The following is a 22719-nucleotide window of genomic DNA, read 5'->3' as shown; positions in this document are numbered from 1 at the left end:
TTAGAGAAGCTGAGGGAGAAAACACAGTATACTAATTTTGCAAGCTAAGCAATAGTTTAGGTCGTATCTTTGTAAAAGCTCTCAGTAAAGCGGGTTATCCAGTGTGCGAGGTATTAGGAGTGCAGGGTTTTTCTCAGCACTTTGTAACAGCGTAGTATTTTAAGTCCAGTGTGGGATTTTAATATTCAAAGCTTGTTCTCACACCAGCTAGAACCCCTGCTAAAGGACCCCACTGTAGATTTTCTTGCAAAAATAGGTAACTCATTTTTAGGCCACTCTCAGAAATTTCGGGTGTTCCCAATCAGAACTGGTGTAAAAAGCATTTTTAACTGATGCGTTGTGGAACCAAAATTGTCGCAGTGGTTTTGCCTAACCCGCCTAACGGCCTGTTTGATGCCCGGCCTGCTCAACGGTGGAAAGCGATATAGGAGGCGCAGCCCTGCTAGATTTTTGTACAGCCTTACTACTCCTTTTCACCCCGGTGTGCTTTTTTTCTTTTTTCTTTTTTTTTTTGGATGCTGCAAGGACTTTAAGGAGTGGTTCCCAACCCCTCTCACCGCCGCGCTGTTTTTGCCTCAATATTTATCACCGCGGGCGGAGAAGGCGATTAAAAAAGCCACCTTCAGCGATGCCTCTTGCGCCGGATGGCCGCGAGGGGCACGGCGGGCGGCGGCGGCGCGGCTCCGCGGGGCCTGGCGGGGGCGGCACCCGCGCCACGGGGCTGGGCAGTGCCGGCGGGCCGCCCCGTGTCCCCCGGCCCCCCCCCCCCCCCCCCGCGCTCGGTTCAAGCGCGGCGGAGCGGCAGGGGCACGCGTGGAGGAGCGGTTTCCCTTCGGTATTAGTGAGTGGGGGGGGAAGGCGTGACCTCGGGAATTATTTCTAAGTCATTGGTTGCAATGCAACTTTTGCAGAATAACGCAGATAATGCGAATAAAACAATACTACTAATTGCCAGCAAGGCAGGCGCGGACACGCTGCCTTCCGCGGTGGCAGGTGCCGCTCGCTCGCTCCCCCCACCCCACCTCCAACCCGCCCGCCCGCCCCCGTGACCGACTTCCCACCGCCGCCTCGCTTTTTCCGCCTGCCCTTTGACCGCAACGAGCCCCCTGCCCGCCCCCTCGCCCGGCCGGTGCGCGCCCCCCCCGCCGGGCCGCGCCGCCCCCTTCCCAGCGCTCTCGCCCCCGTTCCGCCCCCGCCCCGCGCGCGCGCGCCCGCCCGCCCCTCCCCCGCGCGCGCGGGCCCCCCGGGAGGAGGTGGGGGTGGGGTGGGGAGGCCCCGCCCACGGAGGGGGGCGGGGCTGGCGGGGGCGGGGCGGCCGGGCGCCCTCCTGGCCCTTTTAAAAAGTTCGCCCCGCCGCTGGGAATGAGGTCAGCGCGGGCGCTTCTCATTGCACGCGGCGGCCGCCAATCGGCGGGCGGCGGGCGGCGCTTGGCACGCGGACGCGTTGGATACAGCGCCCCATTGGCCGCGGCGCGGGCTGCGAAAGGATAAAGCGGCGCGGGGCGGGCGCGGGGTCCGCTCTCAGCTGCAGCCGGAGGAGCCGGGCGCGCGGGGGGCGCGGGGCATCGCCCGGCGGGCGGGCGAGTGGGTGTGCGTGCGTGTGTGTGCGTGTGTGCGCGCGTGGGTGCCGGCGGCGCGGCTCCGCGGGATTCCGCGCGCGCGGGGCGGCAGCGGAGGAGGAGGAGGAGGAGGAGGACGGGGCTCGGCGCCGGGCATGCCTGAGTAGCCGCTCTTCCAGCCGCGGAGATGCACACTTATTAATGCACGAGCAGTTTTTTTTTTCTTTTTTGGGGGCTTTTTTTTTTTCCTCCTTTTTCTTTTGGGCTTGCTTTTCGCTCACTACCTCGCAACCGCCAAATAATACCTGCAGAAACTCCTGGCCGCTGACTCCGCCGCCACCACGAGTCCTGGAGTCAGGGTTTTCGGGGCTCCGGGGGGCTCTCCTCCTCCCCCCCCGCCCCTGCGGCGGCGCACGCTGGCCGTGCCCGGCACTGAGAGACTTTCCTCGGCGGGCTCGCTGTTCTCCTGAAACGTCGGGGGCAGGCGAAAAGCACTTGTGAACTGGACCGGCTGCTTCGGGGAGGGGGGGAGCCCCGAGGGGGAAAAAAAGGAAGAGAGGAGGAAAAAAAAAAAAAAAAAGAACGAGCCTGCCCCTCTCCAAAACACAAAAGAGAGGAGAGAGAGGAAAAAAACAAACTCAAAAGCAAACTTGGACGGGCGGCTCGCGGCGCTGCTTTTGCAGAAACTCTCGCCGAGCGCGGGCGGGCGGCCCCGGCGCCGCCGCCGCGCGGGGGAACGGAGCGCGCCGCCGGGGACGAGGCGCCGGTGTGGACGGAGGAGCGGTGCGGGGAGCGGGGGCGCGGCCGCGGGGCGCTGCGCGGCCGGCTGCGCCGCCCCGGTGCCGCGGTGAGAAGTTGCGCGCCCTGCCCCGCGCCGGAGCGGCGCTGAGCCCCGGCGAGCCCCCCGCCGCCGCCGCCGCCGCGATGGTGCAGCAGACCAACACGGCGGAGAACACGGAGGCGCTGCTGGCCGCCGAGACCTCCGACTCCGGGGCCGGCATCGAGCTGGGCATCGCCTCCTCGCCCACGCCGGGCTCCACCGCCTCCACGGGCGGCAAGGCGGACGACCCGAGCTGGTGCAAGACGCCCAGCGGGCACATCAAGCGGCCCATGAACGCCTTCATGGTGTGGTCGCAGATCGAGCGGCGGAAGATCATGGAGCAGTCGCCCGACATGCACAACGCCGAGATCTCCAAGCGCCTGGGCAAGCGCTGGAAGCTGCTCAAGGACAGCGACAAGATCCCCTTCATCCGGGAGGCGGAGCGGCTGCGCCTCAAGCACATGGCGGACTACCCCGACTACAAGTACCGGCCCAGGAAGAAGGTGAAGTCGGGCAACAGCTCCGCCAAGCCCGGCGACAAGGCGGACAAGGCCGGCGGGGGCGGCGCCGGCGCCGGCGGCAGCGCGGGCAGCGGCGCCGGCGGCCCCGCGGCGCCCTCCAAGCCCGCCCCGAAGAAGGGCGGCGGCGGCGGCGGCGGCTCCTCCAAGCCCTCCCCCGCGGGCGCGGGAGGCGGCAAGGCCCACGGCAAGGCGGCGGCGGGCGGCAAGGCCGCCCCCTTCCCCGGCGAGCCGCCGGCCGCCCTGCTGCCCCCCGACCACCACGGGCTCTACAAGCCCCGCGGGGCGGCGGGCGGCGCGGCCGCGCCGTCGGGCCCCGGCAAGGCGCTGGCGGAGAAGAAGCTGAAGCGGGTGTACATCTTCGGCAGCGGGCAGGCGGCTGCCGCCGCCGCCTCGGCCTCCCCCGGCGGCGCCGTGCCCGGCAGCCCCACGCTGAGCAGCTCGGCGGAGGCCGGCGACCCGCTGAGCCTCTACGAGGAGGGGGGCGGCGCGGGGTGCCGGCCCGACGGGGACTGCAGCAGCGCCGCCTGCCCCTCGCCGCCCGGCTCCGGCTCGCCCTCGGACCACCGCAGCTACACCAGCCTGCGGGCCGCCTCGCCGGCCCCCTCGACGGCGCATTCCTCCTCCGCGTCCTCCCACTCCTCCTCCTCCTCCTCCTCCTCCTCCGGCTCCTCTTCGTCGGACGACGAGTTTGAAGACGACCTCTTGGACCTGAACCCCAGCCCCGGCTTTGAGAGCATGTCCCTGGGCAGCTTCAGCTCCTCGGTGCTGGACCGGGACCTGGATTTTAACTTCGAGCCCGGCTCGGGCTCGCACTTTGAGTTCCCGGACTACTGCACGCCGGAGGTAAGTGAGATGATCTCGGGGGACTGGCTGGAGTCCAGCATTTCCAACCTGGTCTTCACCTACTGAGGCGAGCGCCGGGCAGAGCTCGAGGAGGCACAGACGCGTTGTTGGGAGGACTCGCCCACCCCGCCGGGGCTTTTTTGTTTCTTTTTCTGGGAAGGGGCCGGTGAGACTGCTTCTTGGGCTTTGGGAGAGCGGCGGCGGCGGCAACGGCATCGCCCTCTCCGTGCAGAATAAACGCGAGTCCCCTTCCTGCGGCTGAAGACAGACCCGCACACACCCCCTTCCGAGAGACGAACCTGATGTTGCTTTTTCAGAGACTGGCGGGAGCGAAACGCTATCTTTTCTCTTTTTTTCTTATTATTATTTTTTCTTTTCCTGAAAAGAGAGACAGAGAGAAGGAGGGGGGGGAACCACACACACCTCTGGGTTCTTTGTTATTGCCCACTTTATACGAAAGAGGAGGGGGAGTGATGCATTGTGCTGAGCGCACTGGATATCTTGAGTATTTTACCCTCTCCTGAGCGAGAGAGATCAGAACTGCTTTGAGAAGGAGGAAGAGAAAAAAAAAAAAAAACGAACAGCACCCAAGCCTTTGCAAGGTTCACGTTTCGGGGGAGAAATCCTGTCCCGGTTTCTTCCTGCAGTGAGAGGAGGCGAAGATGATGGGAGGAGGAGAGGGCGGATGGAGCTAGGAGCTGAACTGAGATCCTAGTTGAGCGGAGAAGAGCCAGACTTAAACGTGAGAGCTGTCTCGGAAATACGATGGGGGGAAGATAATAATAAACTGAAATGGATTTGCACGTACAGATGAGGTGGCGGCAGCGCTTTTCTCCGTCACCTTATGTTATATGTAGAGAGAAAAATAATGAAACTTCAAGAACACTGAAAACTTCTTTTGAAACAGAGACAGAATCAGAACAGTTTCTGTAACGATGTGGTACAGGGGAAATGGAGGGCGATTGCTTTTGCAAAAAACGAAAAGACAAAAAAAAGTAGTTTTTTTTCTTCTTACTCGGAATCGTGATGGTGTTGGATTATTTCACTGGTGGGGTTTAATATAGCATGTTATCCTGTCTATCTTTTTAAGATTTCTGTAAGACTGTTGAACAGTTTAAAAAAATAGTGTTAGGATAATATAAAAAGCAGATAGATGGCGCTATGTTTGATTCCTACAAAAATATCACCAGCTTTTTTTCATTCTTAACTCTTTAAAGGATTCAAACGCAACTCAAATCTGTGCTGGACTTTAAAAAAAAAAATTCAGGACCAAATTTTTTCTCAGAGTATGTATGTGTTTGTTCCTTATAGCTGTAAATGAAAAGACTGTTTTTTCTCACCGATGCTCCATCCTCGTATTGTTTTTTTTTCCTTGTAAATGTAATCGGATGCCATTTTATAAGTGGACGTATTTATACTGGCCAAACATTTTTGACTTGTATTTCTTTGTCCTTTTTTGGTAGTTCTCGTTGTTACCCGCACCATTTTTATGTCTCCTTCACTGAAGGGCTAGAGTTTTAACTTTTAATTTTTTATATTTAAATGTAGACTTTTGACACTTTTAAAAACAAAAAGAGAAGAGAGATGAAAACGTTTGATTATTTTCTCAGTGTATTTTTGTAAAAAATATATAAAGGGGGTGTAAATCGGTGTAAATCGCTGTTTGGATTTCCTGATTATAACAACAGGGCCGCTGGTTAGTATCTCACACACGTGTGCGCGCACACACACTCACACTCACACACTCACACACAAATCAGCCCCTATTTTGTCCATGTTTACACTCCAATCTGCAGGCATCTTAAAGTGACAGCATCCCTCAGCCGCCGCCAGTGCCCGCTGTGCAGCCCCACTCGTTGCTGGGGGTGGGGGGGCGGTCAGGGGAGGGGAGAGGGGAAGGGAAAGACTAAAGCGTATATACACTGTATGCTACCGTTTTGGGGAGAAACATAACCCGAAATGAAGTAAAGCAACTGGTGCATTTACATAGAAGGGATCCTGTACCTTTAACTTGTAAACCACATCTTTTGCACTTTTTTTATAAGCAAAAACGTGCCGTTTAAACCACTGGATCTATCTAAATGCCGGTTTGAGTTCGCGACACTATGTACTGCGTTTTTCATTCTTGTATTTGACTATTTAATCCTTTCTACTTGTCGCTAAATATAATTGTTTTAGTCTCTTATGGCATGATGATAGCATATGTATTCAGGTTTATAGCTGTTGTGTTTAAGATGAAGAAAGTGAAAACATCTTTGTACATTTAAGTCTGTATTATAATAAGCAAAAAGAAGATTGTGTGTTTATGTATGTTAATATAACATGACAGGCACTAGGACGTCTGCCTAATGAGGTGGTTCCGTTAAGGGTTTAACTTTTTTTTTGTTATTTTTGTTATTTTTTGGTCATCCATCCTGTGCAATATGCTGTGTAGATTTTTTTTTTTTTGTCTAACGATCACCCCACAACGCAACGTTGGGAAAGAAGAAAAAAAAAATCATGCCAGCTAACCATGTCAAGTTCACTGCCTGTCAGATTGTTGATATACCTTCTGTAAATAACCTCTCTCTTTTTTGTTTTTTTTTATTTTTTCTCTTCGGGAAGGAAATAAAATCAGCTGGAACTGAACCCTAAAACTTGACTGCACTTGCCCTCATTGCCGCCAGCCTGCGCGCGGCTGCTCCCGCCCAGCCGCGGTCCCCCGCGCAGCGCCGGAGGCTCCGGCCGCGCAGCAGCGGGGCCGCGCACCGCCCCCCCCCTCCTTCCAGCCGCCGCGCCCGCGGAGCCGCGGCTGGGCCGCCGCGCCCGGGAAAGCTTCTCCTGCGGAAAAGGGCTTTTTGGGGCCGTCTGCGCGTGCTGCAGCTCCGCGCGGGTGCGGAGCGATCCGCCGGCTGCTGGGGTTGGGCTTGTGATGCCGCCGGCGGCGCCGGAGCAGAGCGCAGGCAGCGGCGGCGTTGCGCAAGGCTGCGCGGGGGCGCGCTGGTGGGTTTGGCGCTGCGGGCAGGCGGGGGGTGTCTCGGGGCTGCTGGCGGTGCTGCAGCCGGGGGGAGCGGGCCGAGGTTTTCTCTTTTCCGAGGGTTTTTTTTTTTTTTGGGGGGGGGGTGATTCTTGGACCTTGGAAGCAAGGTTCTTGCTTCCTTGGGGTTTTGCGAAAGATCCGCCAGAGCCAGGAAGGCGCAGAGGCCGGGGCAGCCGTGGGGCCGCACAGCCCAACCCCCCGGGTTCGCCGGGGCACCTTTAATTGAGCCTTTCTGATGCAAAACCTTTGCAAATAGGCGGTGATGGGCGCCGCCAGCGGTGTGAAAGGGCGGCGGCGGCCCGGGGGGTCCCCGGCCGAGAGCCTGACCCAGAGCCAAGGCTCCGGTTGCAACCTCTGCCTCGTCGTTATCTGCTGGCGTTTACTCTTCCCCTCCTACCTAAGAATATGTATTGTACCTTGAATAATGTTTTGTAAACCGATTAAAAAAAAATCCCACTGACATAATAGTTTCGCAAGGCTGCTAATTCATAGCTGGCTTTGAGCCATAAACTCCCTTTTCCATGTATAAGGCACAACAAACTGAAAAGAAAAGTCGTATCGGTTGTTTCGCAAAGCTACCGGCATAAGAGGTTAATGTTTGCCCCGTGTTATCCTGATGAATTCCTGTGTTGTATTTGCGATTCAAAATCTCCCATCTACAGGTCTACACAATCCATTGCGTTGGAGATTTCCTGGTTAGCATCTTTGCATACAACTCCTTTCATGGCAAGGCCATTTGCAAATCAAATGTGCGCCTTCAGCCTCCGAGTTTCGCCAGGATTTGCCACCCCCACGACACCCGGGAGTAAAGCCAAGGGGGCCATAGGGCCGCCCGGGAAGCGCACGCAGAGGGCTGGCAAGTGCAATGCTGGAAGCGTGCACACAAGAGTTTCCCCATCTGGAGCACGCTGCTGTGCTAATCTCTGGTAATTACTGATATATTTGCTCTCGGGGCTGAGCATAGATCAAAATCGGAGGAAAAAATGATGGAGGTGGTGAGGAGATCACACTGCAGACACTTCCTAGCCACCGGCTTGGAAAGCAGGCCAGCCGTGAGCCCGTTTCGCCTGTGCTGCTCTAGGCCTATTATGTCTTAACGAGATTTACCGTTGACTACAGTTAACTTGAGGGGTTTTATGGTTTCCTGCATACGTTGTTTTTGTTCTCAATTATAATAAAGTCCAATATTACCAAATGTGTTGTTTCTCGTAGGACTTTTTGGTGACACAAGCCGGTGCCTTTGCATAGCTAAGTGAATGTCAGGCTAAAAAATATATATATATACACACACCACTACATACATGCATATATATGTGCATAGATATGTATCTACATACATTTGAAACATGCATGTGTTCTTGCTCTCTGCGATATGGAGCTAGGCAAGTCTGACTAGAGGAAGTACACCAGACTAAGCCACATAAGAATATATAACCAAAGATACCTCTATTTTTTGTAGAGACCATAGTTTTAACTAAAGGCGCATATGATTGATTTTTGGAAGAAAAAGTAGCAGCCAATTAATAAATGTGAAATCTAATAAGTTTATAGCAGGGAAGTTTTAATGAAAATCTGTGTAGAGCACAGCTAGGTTTTTGAAATCACTGCTAGTGTCAGGCTGTAGGTTCGCCTAACACAATTTCATGTCTTAGACATGGGCCAGAGTGGGAGGCTCCTATTTAAAGGTGCATTTCCACAACATCATGAAGTGTCTGAGCTGAGGTTGCTATAGATGCGGTTTCCTCACACTGCCCTGTCCCAGCTGGTGCAGGCGAAGCGAGCCACGCTCCTGCAAACTGCAGGGGAACCTCGCTGCAGCGTACAAAGCAGAATGAAATAGCCCCTACCCTGGTGCACCTTTACCTGGCCTCTGGTAGTCAGCATTTCCGCGACTTCCTCAGCCAGGCTGGCTTGTTGTCACTGGAGAGTCTAGCTCCATTGATTTAGTCTATCCTTCCTGGGACCCCCTGCTTACTTGTGACCTCCACAACATCGTGTGGTAAAGCTGAGTGCATTCATTTTTATGCTGAGTGAAAAATGGAGTTTCTGTTTTCGATTTCAACCTCTGCATACGTAACTTCGTCTATTCTTATACTGTGACAACCTTATCACCTCTTCATCTTTTGCTATACCATCCATTTTTATGCCCATTTTTTGCCATTTTTCCATCAGTTCTCCTCGTAGTTCATAAGAGTTAGGAAAAAGAATTCAACCAGATTTACATTAAAAATCACCATAATATGCTGTATATATCTCTGTCTTTAAAATCTGTTAACAAGCCATGTTTGTTCATAAATCATTAACTCACCTACAAAGTAGATGAAGGCTGTTCACCTCAAGAATGTGTATATAATTTTATAGAATGAGGACTGCCTGTCCTGTGTGTCATTTCATTACCTTGCTTGCGAAGCTGCATGCGATGTGACGGCATGCATAGACCATCTTGCGTTTTCTCTCTTTTTCAGCCCCCAGGTAGGTATCCCTGGGAGTCAGTGGGGCTGAACATACTTGCAAGCTTTCTACTTCATGTTACGCTTCCAGCAGCTATGGCCTAATGGAGCAGAAAGGAAACTACTGCGGCTTTAGTCCTCCCTGCCTCCCCTGTTAGCTGCTGTGATATACATTTCCATGATATATGCCACATGTATACACAATCATGTGACTACACAACCTTCCTGCGGCCCTGCGCACTCTCTCTCCCTCACTGGCCGCCTCTGCTTCTGCTTCCACAATAAAGTGGAAGAAATAGCAGGCCAGAGCTTCACTCACTTCTCAACTGCCCTTTATTCTACACGTTGTATCTTGTTTTTAAACGTGTGTATTAGGATTCATTTTTCGTATGGAATAGCTTTGTAAAGGTCTCTGAAAAGCCTTGCAGACATTAGCAAGGTTACAATGTGACCCCCTGGGTCTACACATGTAGTGATGGTTTGGTATTCCAGAGTTCAGAAATTACTGACCCCTCTCTCCATCTCAACATTTCCTCTCCAGGGTCCTCAAATGATCTCTAAACATTAGTTAGGATCTCTGTCACCAAGATAGGGAAAATAAATGCGATTGTCTTAGAGAGGGGCATATTGCAGCCCAAAAGGAAAGTGACTTATCCAGGACTCAGTCCCAGACGTGAATACCTGGTGAGTGATTGCTTACTTCAAATTTTGCACGTTTTAAGAAACTGCTGAATGTAAAGAGTAGTATTTCCTGAAACTATATAACTACCACCAGAATTAAATCATCTGCAATGCAATGACTCATAGGCACACCTAAGCAACATTTCCTAATACATCTTGCACCAGATTATGCTCTTCTGACTTATTTCCTATGTCTTTTCTTCCTGGCAATACATTTGCTCCCAGTTTCCATTATCCCTCTTTATTAACCTCTCCATCTCTTTCCAAACAAAGCTTAATTCTCCTCTTGTGTGGCAGAAGAGTATACCCAAACTCCAGTGGCTCTTTTCAGTGAGTCATTTTTAAACAGAAGGCTGATGCCAGAGCAGCGACCAATGGAGTGACAGTCTCAGTTTTGTGACAGAGGAGGTTGGCTTCTGTCACCCAGCCTGATGCCATTTGTAGACAGCTAGGAAATACTGACTAGTCTCTTAATGCCCTTCCTTATGTCCTGTCCTTATTGCAGGCAGTGGGATGAGGGTCTGATGCTCTTGAGCTGTAGGGAGCAGGGAGCTGTAGGGAACGTTAGACTTTTTATCTTTTCTCTCTAGCTTTCTCAGTGATTCACTAGGATTCTTCCTGGACTTCTATCTTTTTGCTTTTTAATCCTCAGTTGGCTTTCATTTCTCTCCCTGGATGGCTTCCCCTCCGTGAAGGGCAGTTTTCCTTGAAGAACAGTTTTGCTGATATTATGGTACGGATGTGAATTACCACTCATGGGACCCAGAATACAATGTATTTCTTGCATCATAGACCCCCCTTTTTTTCTATTTCAGCGTGCAACTCCTTTCCTCGCAAAAGGCATATTGCCTAATGCATGGCAGTAGAATGAAAATAAATCTAATTTAAGATGTGTCCAAGATGTACCCATACTACATTATCATCCTGCTCTCAGTCCAAGGCTCTCAGATGAGGGTATCTCTGTACGTTGTCTGTCTTAAAAATAGCACCAAGCTGGGTACAAACTGTGACTGCATTTCTGAAAGCTAAATGAAAACAGCTGGTATCTAACTGAATAATTTAAAAGGTGGTTGCTCAGGTCGGCTGTTTTGAGCAAGTGGGATTGCTATGAAACCAGACAAGATCTGACTGTATCACAGCTCACTGAAACCTATACACTCAGGTTAAAGTCCAGCCACATCTTTCAAATGGACAAATTCTTGATGCATCAGAGAAAGCGTAATAAAATGACTTTCTCTTTTAGCAGCCTATCTAAAGTTTGCGACTGTGTGCAGATAACAGTCTGTCCATCTCAAGAAAGGGAAACAAACATCTGGTCTTTTCAGGACCTCAGAACTGCTTTAGCTATAATTACTATCTTGCATATGATAGCACATTGCATATGATTTGCTGTATTGCATATGATAGCACATTGAACGGACATAAAGTGACTCTTAAGCTGAAAAGGCCAGTGGGTTACACAGGGCAGTGTGGGCCCCATGTGCATGGCAAATAGAGTGACAATATAAAGGAGAATCTGGGCATTTCTCCAAACATGAACACCGGGACCAAGACTGTATCACTTCCATAAAAACTAATTTACATGTCTTTAGACGAGGCAGAAGTTATGTTAGGGATTGGTATGATTCAGAGATGTGGCACTTGATGTACAACTCCTCATGTGAAGTCATCGATTCAAATTTACTCAGAGCATTAAGAAAGGCAAAGCAATTTAAGATTTCCTGTGAGATAGCCTCTGTTTAGATACAAGTACTTATATTCCATAGTTGTACATAACTTTAGGGCTTAATTTCCAGAGAGGGATATCTTTTCTGTAAATATTCAGTTGTTCCAGAAATCAATTTATTTCTATAATGAGAAAACAATGTGATTATTTTCTAATGAAAGAATATACATAGTTTATGCATTACTAAATTTTATAGCTCTAGCTTTAGCTGTAGGGAAACGAGTGGTACGATGGACAAAACGAGAGACTGAAAACAGGCATCTTCAGATTCGTTTCTGGTTTTCCTGCATACTTTGTCCAAGACTTGACACAATTTGGAAAATCTTGTTATGCTGCTTCCTTTGGATGGGCTTTTCCTGTTACGAAATACAAACTATATGTAATAGCAGATATATGGAAACTTAAGTGTTTCACCAGGTGTGAGAGTTTTTTCATTAATATAAATTGATTGCAAAATGCATTGAAATGTCAGGATGAAAGGTATATGACTTTTGCAAAGGATTGTTTTTTATATTTCTAGAAAACAGGGTAAGGGAACAAAATAAGAATGAACTTGTGCATTCATATTCAAAAAAGGAAGGATTCTGTATATTTGAAAGATCTTTAATTGTTTTTGTTCTCTGGGCTCAGTTTTGGGAAAAAGTGTAAAAATGTTCTTCAAAGTCCCTCCTTGCTTTTAAGAAATCAAACATGAGACTTGTAACACCTCACAGAGTCCTTTGCTTCCCTATCCCGAGCTGAAAAGGCACGCTAACTACAAGTATGCTTACTCTGGAGCTGGTTGCAACTGTGGGGTCATAAATTTTAGCTCAGCTTGTCTAAATGGTGTATTTCATATAATTCTAAAATATCATAATGTCACAGTGAAAGATAAACATTATGGGTTAGTTTTTAGCTGACATGCTCAGTGATCAGTATATAAAGGAGGTTCCCTATTTTCATTAACAAATTATTCTGGATTTAGAAAGAAAAAAAGACATAATATCTTCTATTCTCTTCTATTGCTTTGTTATTGTTATAGTATTCTTGGTGACTTTACTTGTAGACCACCATCTCATGTGCCGGGTGCATTACAAATACAGGACAACAAGAGAAGATCCACTTCAGACTGTTGATAACTTAAATGTAGGACAGAAAAGCAGCAATGGCTATGAGTAGAAAACAAGGTAATATTGCTAGTCAGTACAGCAGCGTTCATCTCACTACATTGGCAGCCTGAGCTAGATGTTCTTTGTTCTTTTTTTTCAGATATCACAGCAAAGACAAGTTTTAACAAGGAGTTTGGAAGAGAACACACATAAATTTGCACCTGTGAACAGGGACCTTTTCCAAAGTGTCTGTCAGGCTGAGGGGAAGTACAAAACCAGAGCAAGCAAACGGTAAGAAGCTGAGATCATGAGGTGATCACAGCTGACTCAGTGCTGCTGCATGGGAACGGTCTGATACTTGGTATGGTGCTTAGTGGTGGTAATGGAAGGTGGGAGAGACTCTGAAGGAAGCTGACTTGTGAAAAAGGGCTAGGGGAGAAGAGCATAGCTCAGGTTATCATCATACCCGCAGACAAGGAAAACGGTCACTGGATCGGTAATTTTGGATGGATGGATGGGAAGAACCGGGAATAGATTATGTTTGTCAATGCCTGGGAAAAAGCTATTGCAGTAGCTGAGACCCAATATGTGAACTTCAAGAACGGAAGTTTAGAAGAAATCAGTACAATTAAACTGTAGCCTGGATATTAAAGCAGAACTGGTGGTTGGTTATTAATGACAATAGCATTGTCTTATGGCAGTAATTGAGAAAGAGGTAGGAAGAAGGCTGGGAAGAGCATAGTGGAGAGGGAAAATTATATCTCTGTTTTATCCCTGCAAAGCATAGGAATTGGGTGGTTGGTTATCCACAGGAGATGCTAGACATGAAGGCTGAGGTTTCAACTGTTTCAGAGGTAAGGTTATCAGCAAATCATTGTGTAAGCCAGCAAAGCCTAGTTTCTACAGAGCTCTGTCTTAGGAGAATGCAGTTGAGTAGATTCTCTGATGCCTAATTGGTGGGTTACCTTATGCTGCAACCTATTTATCAGGGCCCTGAGCACACTAATAGGCCTTAATTCCCCTGACCAGCCCCACCTGGGACTCCTACCCCTGGCTAAGGAGCTCCTTTTAAGCTCATGCCAGGGTGCTCAGTTCTGGTTTGAGCTATGCTGTTGGTCTGTCTGTGTCCTAGCCTGTTTCCTGCTGTTCCTGAGTTGCTAGTTGGGTTTCCCGGCTTGTCTTTGGACCTGATGTGTTGCTGTGCCTTGATCCAATGATTGCTGGGCTGTGGGAGGGACCTGCTGCTGGGCTGGCCCAGCTGAGGTGCTGTGAGCTAGTTGCTGGCAGGTGAGCCTCACTCTGGCTGTTCCCTGCCATTAGCCCTCTCTGGGAGTGTCAAAGGTGCTTCTCCCTTCTCTTGGGCATGTTTCTGCAGAAAAGTAGTATTTCTGGGACTTCAGATTCTCCTGTAAATGTTGCTGTTGGATGGGGAGTAATGGACAGGTGTGTGTGTGTGTGTAGCTCACTTCCTTAGGAAGCAAGGTTAAAGAGGGGCAAGTCCAAGGAATGTTTTGGCTACAGCCACTGCCAGTTGATGAAATAGGCTGTGGGGGTATCACAGAGGTAGCTAATGCTACTTGGAGAGGCTGTAGCATTCAGTGTAGGACACAGCATCTGGTGGTGTTACAGGTAGGTGTGCTTCCTAGAGGTTTTTGTGGTCTCTGCTGGAGGATGCTAGATGCCAAAAGGAAAGCCCTAAGGCTTTGGTAGCTATGTCTGTGGCTGACTAATCTGTTGGCGATATGAAACTCAGTTAATTCTCAGTGGTCCAGCAACATCTGTGATATTGTGAAAGAATGGAAAACTGTCTCATGCACTCAAGAAAATTCCTGTTTAATAATATTTCTTCATAAACGGAGTTGTATCATAGCTGTGTTAAGGTGTGGATAATGCTCTTACTGTCATAAATGAATTGCAAACACACAGAGAAAAGTGTATTCAAAAAGAAACATCTACATGTGCACATCCATAGATGATCATCAGGGGTGTGCTCAGAACAACAATGACAAATAAAATGGACTGGTCTCACATCAAGGTGACTTATCTAAATCAAAGTCATTTAAATCATGATTTAAATTGTCAAGTTGGAAACCTTGATTTAAATAATTAATTTTCATATTGTTTTGCATCTGTACTTCCTAGATATTTTTCTAAATAAAGGTTGATTCTCATTGGCTGGTGTAATTCAGTATTGCCTTTTGCCGCCCGTGAGGGCTATATACATACTATGCCTGTATACATTTAAGTAGTTTAACACATATTTATTCAGATTCTTAACTTATACACTTCTATCATACTAGAAAATAAGTAATGAGTATTTTCTTATCTTCTGGATGGTGTTTATTTTTTACTCATGAGTTACTTCAAACTGTTTTTGGATGAGAATAAGATTGCCATTAAAATTGCATAAAATCTGTGGGAGGGGAGGGATAATTCAAATTATAGGTACCTTAAAAATAATTTCATTAAAAAGTCTTCCTTTTAAAAATGAAAGGCCAAATCTACAATGGAGTTCTAAACCCATAACAGCAATTGGTTATTTAACTGGAGCATTAGCTGCCTGTATTGCCTACCTAGGTAGGGTTACGTTGCTAAAACTGTTACTGACCTGTTTCGGAGAACCAGGAACCAGAGCCTCCGCAAGGTGAGCGGTGGCTTCACAATGTGAACTGGAGTAAACGGAGAGCGTGGGAAAGAGGAAAAGCCACCAGTGGTCTTGAGTGCCCCCAGACAGGGCAAGGTGTGTGGATCTGAGCTTGCTGGAGGCAGCTTTTTCTGGCTGTTTTGACCACAGTGGGTGTTTCTGCCCCAGCACAGTCCTGGAGTTTGGTGCTGAAATGCTTCTGCAGAGCAAGTCCTAGCTAATCAGTTGCCTGGGTTAGCTGGAGCTGGTGAGAAGAGCTGTTGCTATGCCTTTCAATATTTTTAGAAATAGATTTTAGTATCTCAATAGCACATTTTACCCTAATCAAACAGGGAAAACTGACTCTTCTACTTTCAACTCCTGTTGTTCACGTCATGTGCTTTGGAAATACAGTGGTGCATGAAGGAAGGAGGCAGCTCCTGAAAGCCCTAGCAGATGGAAAAGGTTCCTGATCTGATGTACTGAGAATAAAATTGCTTTTTTTTACTTTTGACACTGAAGAAGGCATTTAAATTATTAATCAACTAAAATGCAGAAAAGCATTATGATACTTTCTTTCTTACACTTAAGCATGTTCGGAAGGTCTTTAAAGATCTTTCGGATATGGGGTAATAAGGAAGACTCGGTTCTTCCTTTGTTGACTAGGACATAGTGTCTTGAGTGTACTAGTTTAAGCAATTAAGTACACTACTATGTGCTTATTTAGCCTTTTAAAATAATCTTTCATCCTATTGACAGAAAATCATTTGTGAGCTTAGGCTGTTTCACCACCAAGTGTTCTTTTAGTTAGCAAAGACACTACAGCTCTAAGGAATTTTGACAAAATACTTGGAAGTTCAGTGTGACTGTGTTATACCTGTATCTCTATATGTGATAAAATAAATGTAAACAGGTGCTCAGGTACCCTAAATATATTCTGAAACACATGTAAATCATATGCAAAGTAGATGGTTTGAAATCTAAAAGGGCATGTTTAAGTAATGGATGGTTTTTGAAGTTTTCCCTAAAATGATTCTTTTAAAGTTTCTTGGTCATCTTATTCTGGTTGGTCAAGGTAACTTCATGAAAAAGATAATGAGTTGCCAGAAAAATCTTTATTTTATTTTTAAGTGGTAGAAAAGCTGTTAACTCTACCTCTTGATTTCTGCTTAAGTAAGTCTGATTTCTTTGGTACCAATTTTACTCTGATAGTCGAACCTAGGAAAAGTGACAAAGTACTAATTAAGTCTTATCTAATCTCAGTCTTATCTGGCCATCCATGCTCATAATTAGTTTCTCAGGTTTAAAGGAACTAATCATTTAACAAAGCCAACTGTGTAAATTGAAATTAAAGAACTATTAATTCAGCCCTTGCAGAGCAAGCTACTCATTTCACATACTTGTGTTAGCATTTCTGTCCCTATGGTTCCAAGTGTCTGGCAGTGCCTTATCTCTGTAAAGGCAGGGACACTTAAATCCTGAACCTTCAACCTCAAGTATAAAGTAATACGCAAATACAAGAAGAGGCACACAGAAAACAATCAAACAGAAAAACAAGGCAAACAAAATCCCACCCTATTTATATGATGTAGAAAATGACGCTAATGAGACTATCTTTGTGTCGTAGCCATGACTAGGGGGCTCAAATTTGAGGGTGGTGATTCTCTAGTCTGAATATTTGGTGGTCCTAATACCAGGTTTAAACTGGTTAATTTTACAAAGAAGATTTATTCCTAGTGTTTTTTTTTTTAAATGAAGATATTACCCTATTGTATTCATGTGCCCTACAAAGCTGGAAAATAACTTCCCTTCCTCCAGCAAAGACCATTATTTTCATACTTTATAGAGGAATAAACGCAGAATCCTCTTTACTTCAAAACATCCCTTTCCTCTGCTCCTCAAATAGCTACTCTTACAGAATTTCTAGTCCTTTTGCTCAAGATCTTGATTTATCTCCAGCCCTGCCTATCTTTATGAGCAATACCTCAGAGCTCTCATGCTAACAGTGTTTCTTTTTCTCTCACCCTTTATTTAAATATTTTTCCACAACAAATTGACACACCCAATGTATACAAGTCATAAAGACAGGATTTTGTTAGATCCTCTGCACGGATGGAATTTAAATTCATTTAAGATGTAGAGAAATAGAAGATAGGAAATATTTAAAATCCTGAGAGAGCTCTGCCTGTAGAACGAATTCCGATTAACAGCTGATAAACAGTACTCCACATATATAGTAATATAGGAGATGAAAGAGGGTGTAAGTTGCTTTTGGCCTTGTCCCTTTAAATCTAATCACTGACATGACATTCAGTAAGCCTGATCATTTTTTTTGGTGCAAATAATTTTTTTATAAAGTAAATAAAGTAGCAGTTCAGGTTAAAGGATAAATTAATCTACTATTTTTATAATAATGTGTTCAATGGGAATAATGTGTTCCCTTTGATAGCATTATATAAATTTCTTATAGTGATAAAATGCTGCTTGTCATAGTTCAGTGAATTAACAATATATCCTAAAACCTGCATCCCCAAAATACGGGTTTTTGAGCTATTTGAACTACTTATCAAGGCAGGAAAACAAAACTGTACTTCCCTTAATTAAGAAGGAAAGGACACTACTTTTGGTTCCGTTATAGCAGTATTATGGAATAAGTGAAACAGAACACAAATTTCTCCAAAAGCAGGCACACCTCCTCTTAAAAATAAAATAAAATAAAATTTTCTTTGATTCACCGATAAAAGAAGCAGCTGAGAGAAAGGGAACGAAGCCTTCCAAGAAAATGAACTTCTGTATCCTAGCCCTGCTGTCTTATGTTGATATGAAACCGAGTTTTAGTTGACAGCAGTTATTCTAAACTGCCTAACTTATGAATTAAAAAAATCATAACTGGGGCTGCATGTATCCACAGCTAGCAGGATGTATGCTCACTCAAAGTATGTTCAGGAGGCTTGCAAAAAGAGGACTTTCTTATGTAGGTTATTTCTTTTTAGTAGGCCAACAAGATACCTTGCTGTATTATGCCTCTAGGATTGATCATCTGACCTTCCTAAGAAACTAGCAGAGAAACCTCCTTTAACTGAGCGCCCTCTACTTCTGGTGTGGTGGTAGCATGCGGATGCACCGCTGCCTATTGTGGTTGACTTCACCCCTCTTGGCCTGCCTTGTACACCAGGGGTGATCCCTGGTTCCTGCTCTGCCACAGGCCCTGTTTGCTCTGTTTGCTCTGTTTGTTCTATTTTGTGCTTAAGCTGAGGCATCGTGAGACCCATAGATTACTTAAATAGCAACACCAGAGGTGGGGAATTTGAGATAGGCTCATATGTTAATTAACCAGCCTCACCTTATTATCCAAAATGCACCCTGAGAATTGCACTGCGAAAATATGCCCTGGTATTTCTGATTGGTCTTTATCTTGCAACCCTTTCTAAGGAGAACACCAGAAGTGATATTTTTCTGAAGATTTGATGCCAAGTGCACTGAAACCAAGTGGAAAGGACACCAGCAATTTAAACTGGCTTTGGAATATGGCCTTAGCGGGAGCTTAAGTTACTTTTTTTACTCCGGTATTTCACTTTTGAAATTCTCTTCCATTTCTGATTGTGACTACTTTATTCAATAAGCCATATTTACATACGCACATTCTGACTTTAAAGGTGCTTTTTTCAGTAAAAGAGTTAATTCTATTCACAAATAATTATAATAAAGAAAAATAATTCAATATGAAAAGAGCTTCCTGGAGGAGTTGCAACATCTGATGTTTCCAGCTAGTGCTGCATGAGTCAGTAGGAAAGAAGGTGACTTACATGCTGAAGCTAGGAAGTGCGGAAGTGCTCAAAATGATAAATCTTTTTAAACAGACCCTATTGCATAATTTAAGTCCATACTACAGATTACTGTTCCTCCACCAGACAGCAAGGTGCTATCCCGTGACTCCAAGAGCTGAGGAGTCCTAGTTGTTCCCTCTTAAAATCTTGCTACAATAAAGCATTGTAGCAAGCTGAAAAAATAACCAGTCTCCACCTGCAGAAGTTTGTGTACCCCTGCCCAGTACTATCAAGAATGGAGACCACCATGAGAGATGGTGGTGTAGAACCAACCTGCAGGCTGGGGGAAAATCCTGTAAGATCATCTCCGGGCCCCGACCGGCCACCGTGGTCCCCCCTTTCAACGCCGTCTGCCCTCCCCACAAGCAGCAGGGCCGCATGGGCTGGGAGAGCCCGTACCCAGCCCAAGGGGGTGACCGGATGCTGAGCTGGGTGCGCTGCGTTGCCTGGGCTTGGATGTTGCTGCTGAGGAAGTCTGGAGATATGTCACACGCTGCACCACGGTGGGGAGTGGAGAAAACAAGGTGCGAGTCCTCATGCAGAAAGTCAGTAAGGGATCTTGATCGCCTGAAACAATGGGCATGGCTGTTTTCAGATGTCTGTCAGTAAATCTGCATTTCTTGATAGTTGTCCTCAGAACGCTCCTCTTGGCCAGGGCTCTGCTTTAGGGTGGCAAGGATAACAGCTTTCCACAGCAGCAAAAATGAGGCTAAGGCAAATGAAGCATAACATCACTTCTAGCACTCTTTTAGTCCCTTTTCAATAGCTGTGTTTCTGAATTCGACAATAACTGGTAATTTGAGCTGTTTCAGGTATGTTTGCAGTTGATGTCTAAATGCTTGTCTGCCTTATAAGTTCTGGTAACTCTATATAAAATCATCTGTGTGTTTCACTACTATCTGGTGTGTATATAACGTTTTATCTAGGGACATCAGCACAGGCCTGGCTAAGGATCTACTTAGTCCAAAGTTTATTCATTACTTGGCATCCATCTGGTGTTTAGTCTTATGGGGATCTGGCTAGCATAAAATATACCCTAAGTCTGTGGTATCTAGAAAGCAATTTTGGCTGTGGTTACTTCAAAGAATATTCTCCTCTTCAGATGTATTTATTACTAGCTTAAATCAGGAATATGTTTTACTTTTGAATATTTTAAAATGTGGTGACAGTAGCACACTTGTATACTATTTCCTTGATGCTAAAGCGAGGAAAGTATCTCTTTTCACACAGATTTCAACTTTTTGGATTTTTTATTTTTCTTGGATGATAATTTGATTTATACTATAGGCTATCTAATAGACATGGTCTATGCAATTTGTAGAAAGAAATGTAGAAAGCAAACAACAAAACTAGCCAAATATTAATTAAAGTAGGTATAAAACAAAAATAAACATCTGGTGAGCCTACAATGGGTAGAAGAGTGGCATCAGTAGGTTAATGATTGCTCTGCAGCTTCTGACTTTGGTTTAGCTTTTGGCATGATTTCCAGGAATTTCACAGCTATTTGTTTGTCATGTATGATTAAATATACTGACCTAAGCTTTTCATGTACTATGTTCTGGGAGCATTTTTTAAATATTGTCTCAGTTTCCCTGCAATTCATGTTCTAAATTAGGGGAGACTTTGCTCTGGAGTGGAGCTTTCAATTTCTGTTTTTTCAATGAAGACAGCAGAAATTGGGTTACATATTGATTTTTAGGTATCTGTGGCAATGGAAGTGCAAACCTCATGTACTGCAACACTGAGGTAACAGTGAATGATTTAAGGTGGTAGAGGACAAAGAATTTCCCATAAGTCCTGCCAGTGGTCTTTTTGATGCAATATGTCTCCCTGAAACAAACTGCCATGAAAGATTTTCTAGGTATTTTTGATATCTGTATCTAGGCGCTTCTGATAGCTGTATCCAGAAAAATACTGTCCTGCATATTCAGACATCACTAAAGCTCATAAATTGCTGAAACAGCTCTGACATGCATATCACATGCATAGGTGGATTATTGAATGAATAATGCAAAAATAGAGGCTTCAGGAATATTCACTGAAAGAAAAAAGGAATTAGGCTTCCTATCAATATTTAGAGCCTGACTCTTCATCAACTTGGCTCTTCTGTGATCGTTTATATCTGTGCAAAGTAAGCTTAAGAAGAATTAAAAAAAAAATGCTCCATTGGAATTTAGATGGCTCAGGAGGCTTGTAATAGGATGAGTGTCTTTACTTCAGGTCACTGATTTAAATCCCAGTTAGAAATAGCCAGAAGTCATTACAATCTGATGGTGGGTTGGTGACCTATGAAATGAACTGGTGCCCGGGGGCAGGTGGCCTCGTGGTCTCCCTGGCGAGCCTGGCCGCTTGCCGGGGGTGGCTGGCTTGCTCGGCGAGGACGAGCCTACTGGGGATGCGTCCTCGAGCAAAACCCCCTGTGCCTCTCTCTCCTCTCCCGCTGCACGCCCGTCAGATGGGCAGAATAGAGCCTTTTGGAGGTTTAAAGCTTAAGCAACTGATGGCCAAAAGTACGCAGCTACGTATCACGCCAATATGTTACACTAAGGTAAATGAAGCAAATTGTTTAGTGGCCTCCACTTGGAGAAACTGCAGACTTTCTTCTGCTTAGAAAGTACCTTCTCTCTCACTGCCTAGCCTGCGCTGAACAGTGTACAGTTCAATTTTATCCATTAATAAGAGATTTTCTTTGAATTACGCTCTGGGTAGCTGCTCCTTTAAATCTGCAGAAACAACCAGCTGCAACCTTTAGGTAGTAATTTTTCCTCTGTCTGGCTGTTATCGAGTAAATATGTACCTCTCTTTATGCATGTGGTGGTTTCTCCAGGCTTTTTCTGTCCTCACTGAGGAAGCAGCATATCTTTACACTCTCCTGAACTGTATTTCCTTTAAAGTAAAAAAAAAAAAAGATTACTGTCTTATGGATGTCTTATTGAAGATCTTTATGTATGTATAGCTGGAGTCTAACACAAAACAGCTACTGACTGATGGACCCCATAAATTCCTCAGCATCTACTGAAGCAGAATCTGGAAATTTAGTGTATTTATATATAATAAATACAGAATTTGTAATTTGACCTTACAGGCAGAGGTTACTGACAGATTATAGGTCTCTCTAATCAGATTCCAAACAATCACATACAATGGATAACATCTTTCTTTCATGACACCGCTGACCTAGTGTGGAGCCCCAAATTTGAAGAAAATAGGTTTATTGGAGTTCTCTTATTTTTAATCCAGCATATTTTCTTAAAAATAGCACCAAATGAAGAAAAGATTTTAAAAAGGGTAAATTTCAGTGTTTTAAGCTGCTGCCTATGGTCCTAGCCTTCGGAACATATCATTTGAGCGACCAAGGCTCTCAAAACATTGATTGCATTCAGTAGTCATACCTATACGCGTAAAGTCACTTGCATAGGAGAAAGCAAACTTTTATTTATACCATATTACATATTATTGTTTGTATTTGCTTGGTGAGGGGCCATATCAGTATTGGTGTCAATGGCAATTTTTCAGTCACTTCAGTGGAAGCTGGATTGAGTCCCTACTACAAACTCATGGG

The 22719-nt window shown here is 46.0% G+C and overlaps 1 protein-coding gene across 1 annotated transcript; it reads left to right on the top strand.

The window, feature by feature from the left end:
* Positions 1 to 2379: 2379 nt before the first annotated feature.
* SOX4 (SRY-box transcription factor 4) lies at positions 2380 to 6379 on the top strand. Its single transcript, XM_068931678.1, has one exon. It carries the CDS (start codon positions 2484 to 2486, stop codon positions 3807 to 3809), a length of 1326 nt encoding a protein of 441 aa, XP_068787779.1. The 5' UTR covers positions 2380 to 2483; the 3' UTR covers positions 3810 to 6379.
* The last annotated feature ends 16340 nt before the right edge of the window (positions 6380 to 22719 follow it).

This window comes from Struthio camelus, chromosome 2 (assembly GCF_040807025.1).
Source record: "Struthio camelus isolate bStrCam1 chromosome 2, bStrCam1.hap1, whole genome shotgun sequence".
In the NCBI taxonomy this organism is placed as follows: Eukaryota; Metazoa; Chordata; class Aves; order Struthioniformes; family Struthionidae; genus Struthio; species Struthio camelus.
The sequence above is the reverse complement of the archived record's forward strand: the minus strand, read 5'-3'. Positions and strand labels throughout refer to the sequence as shown.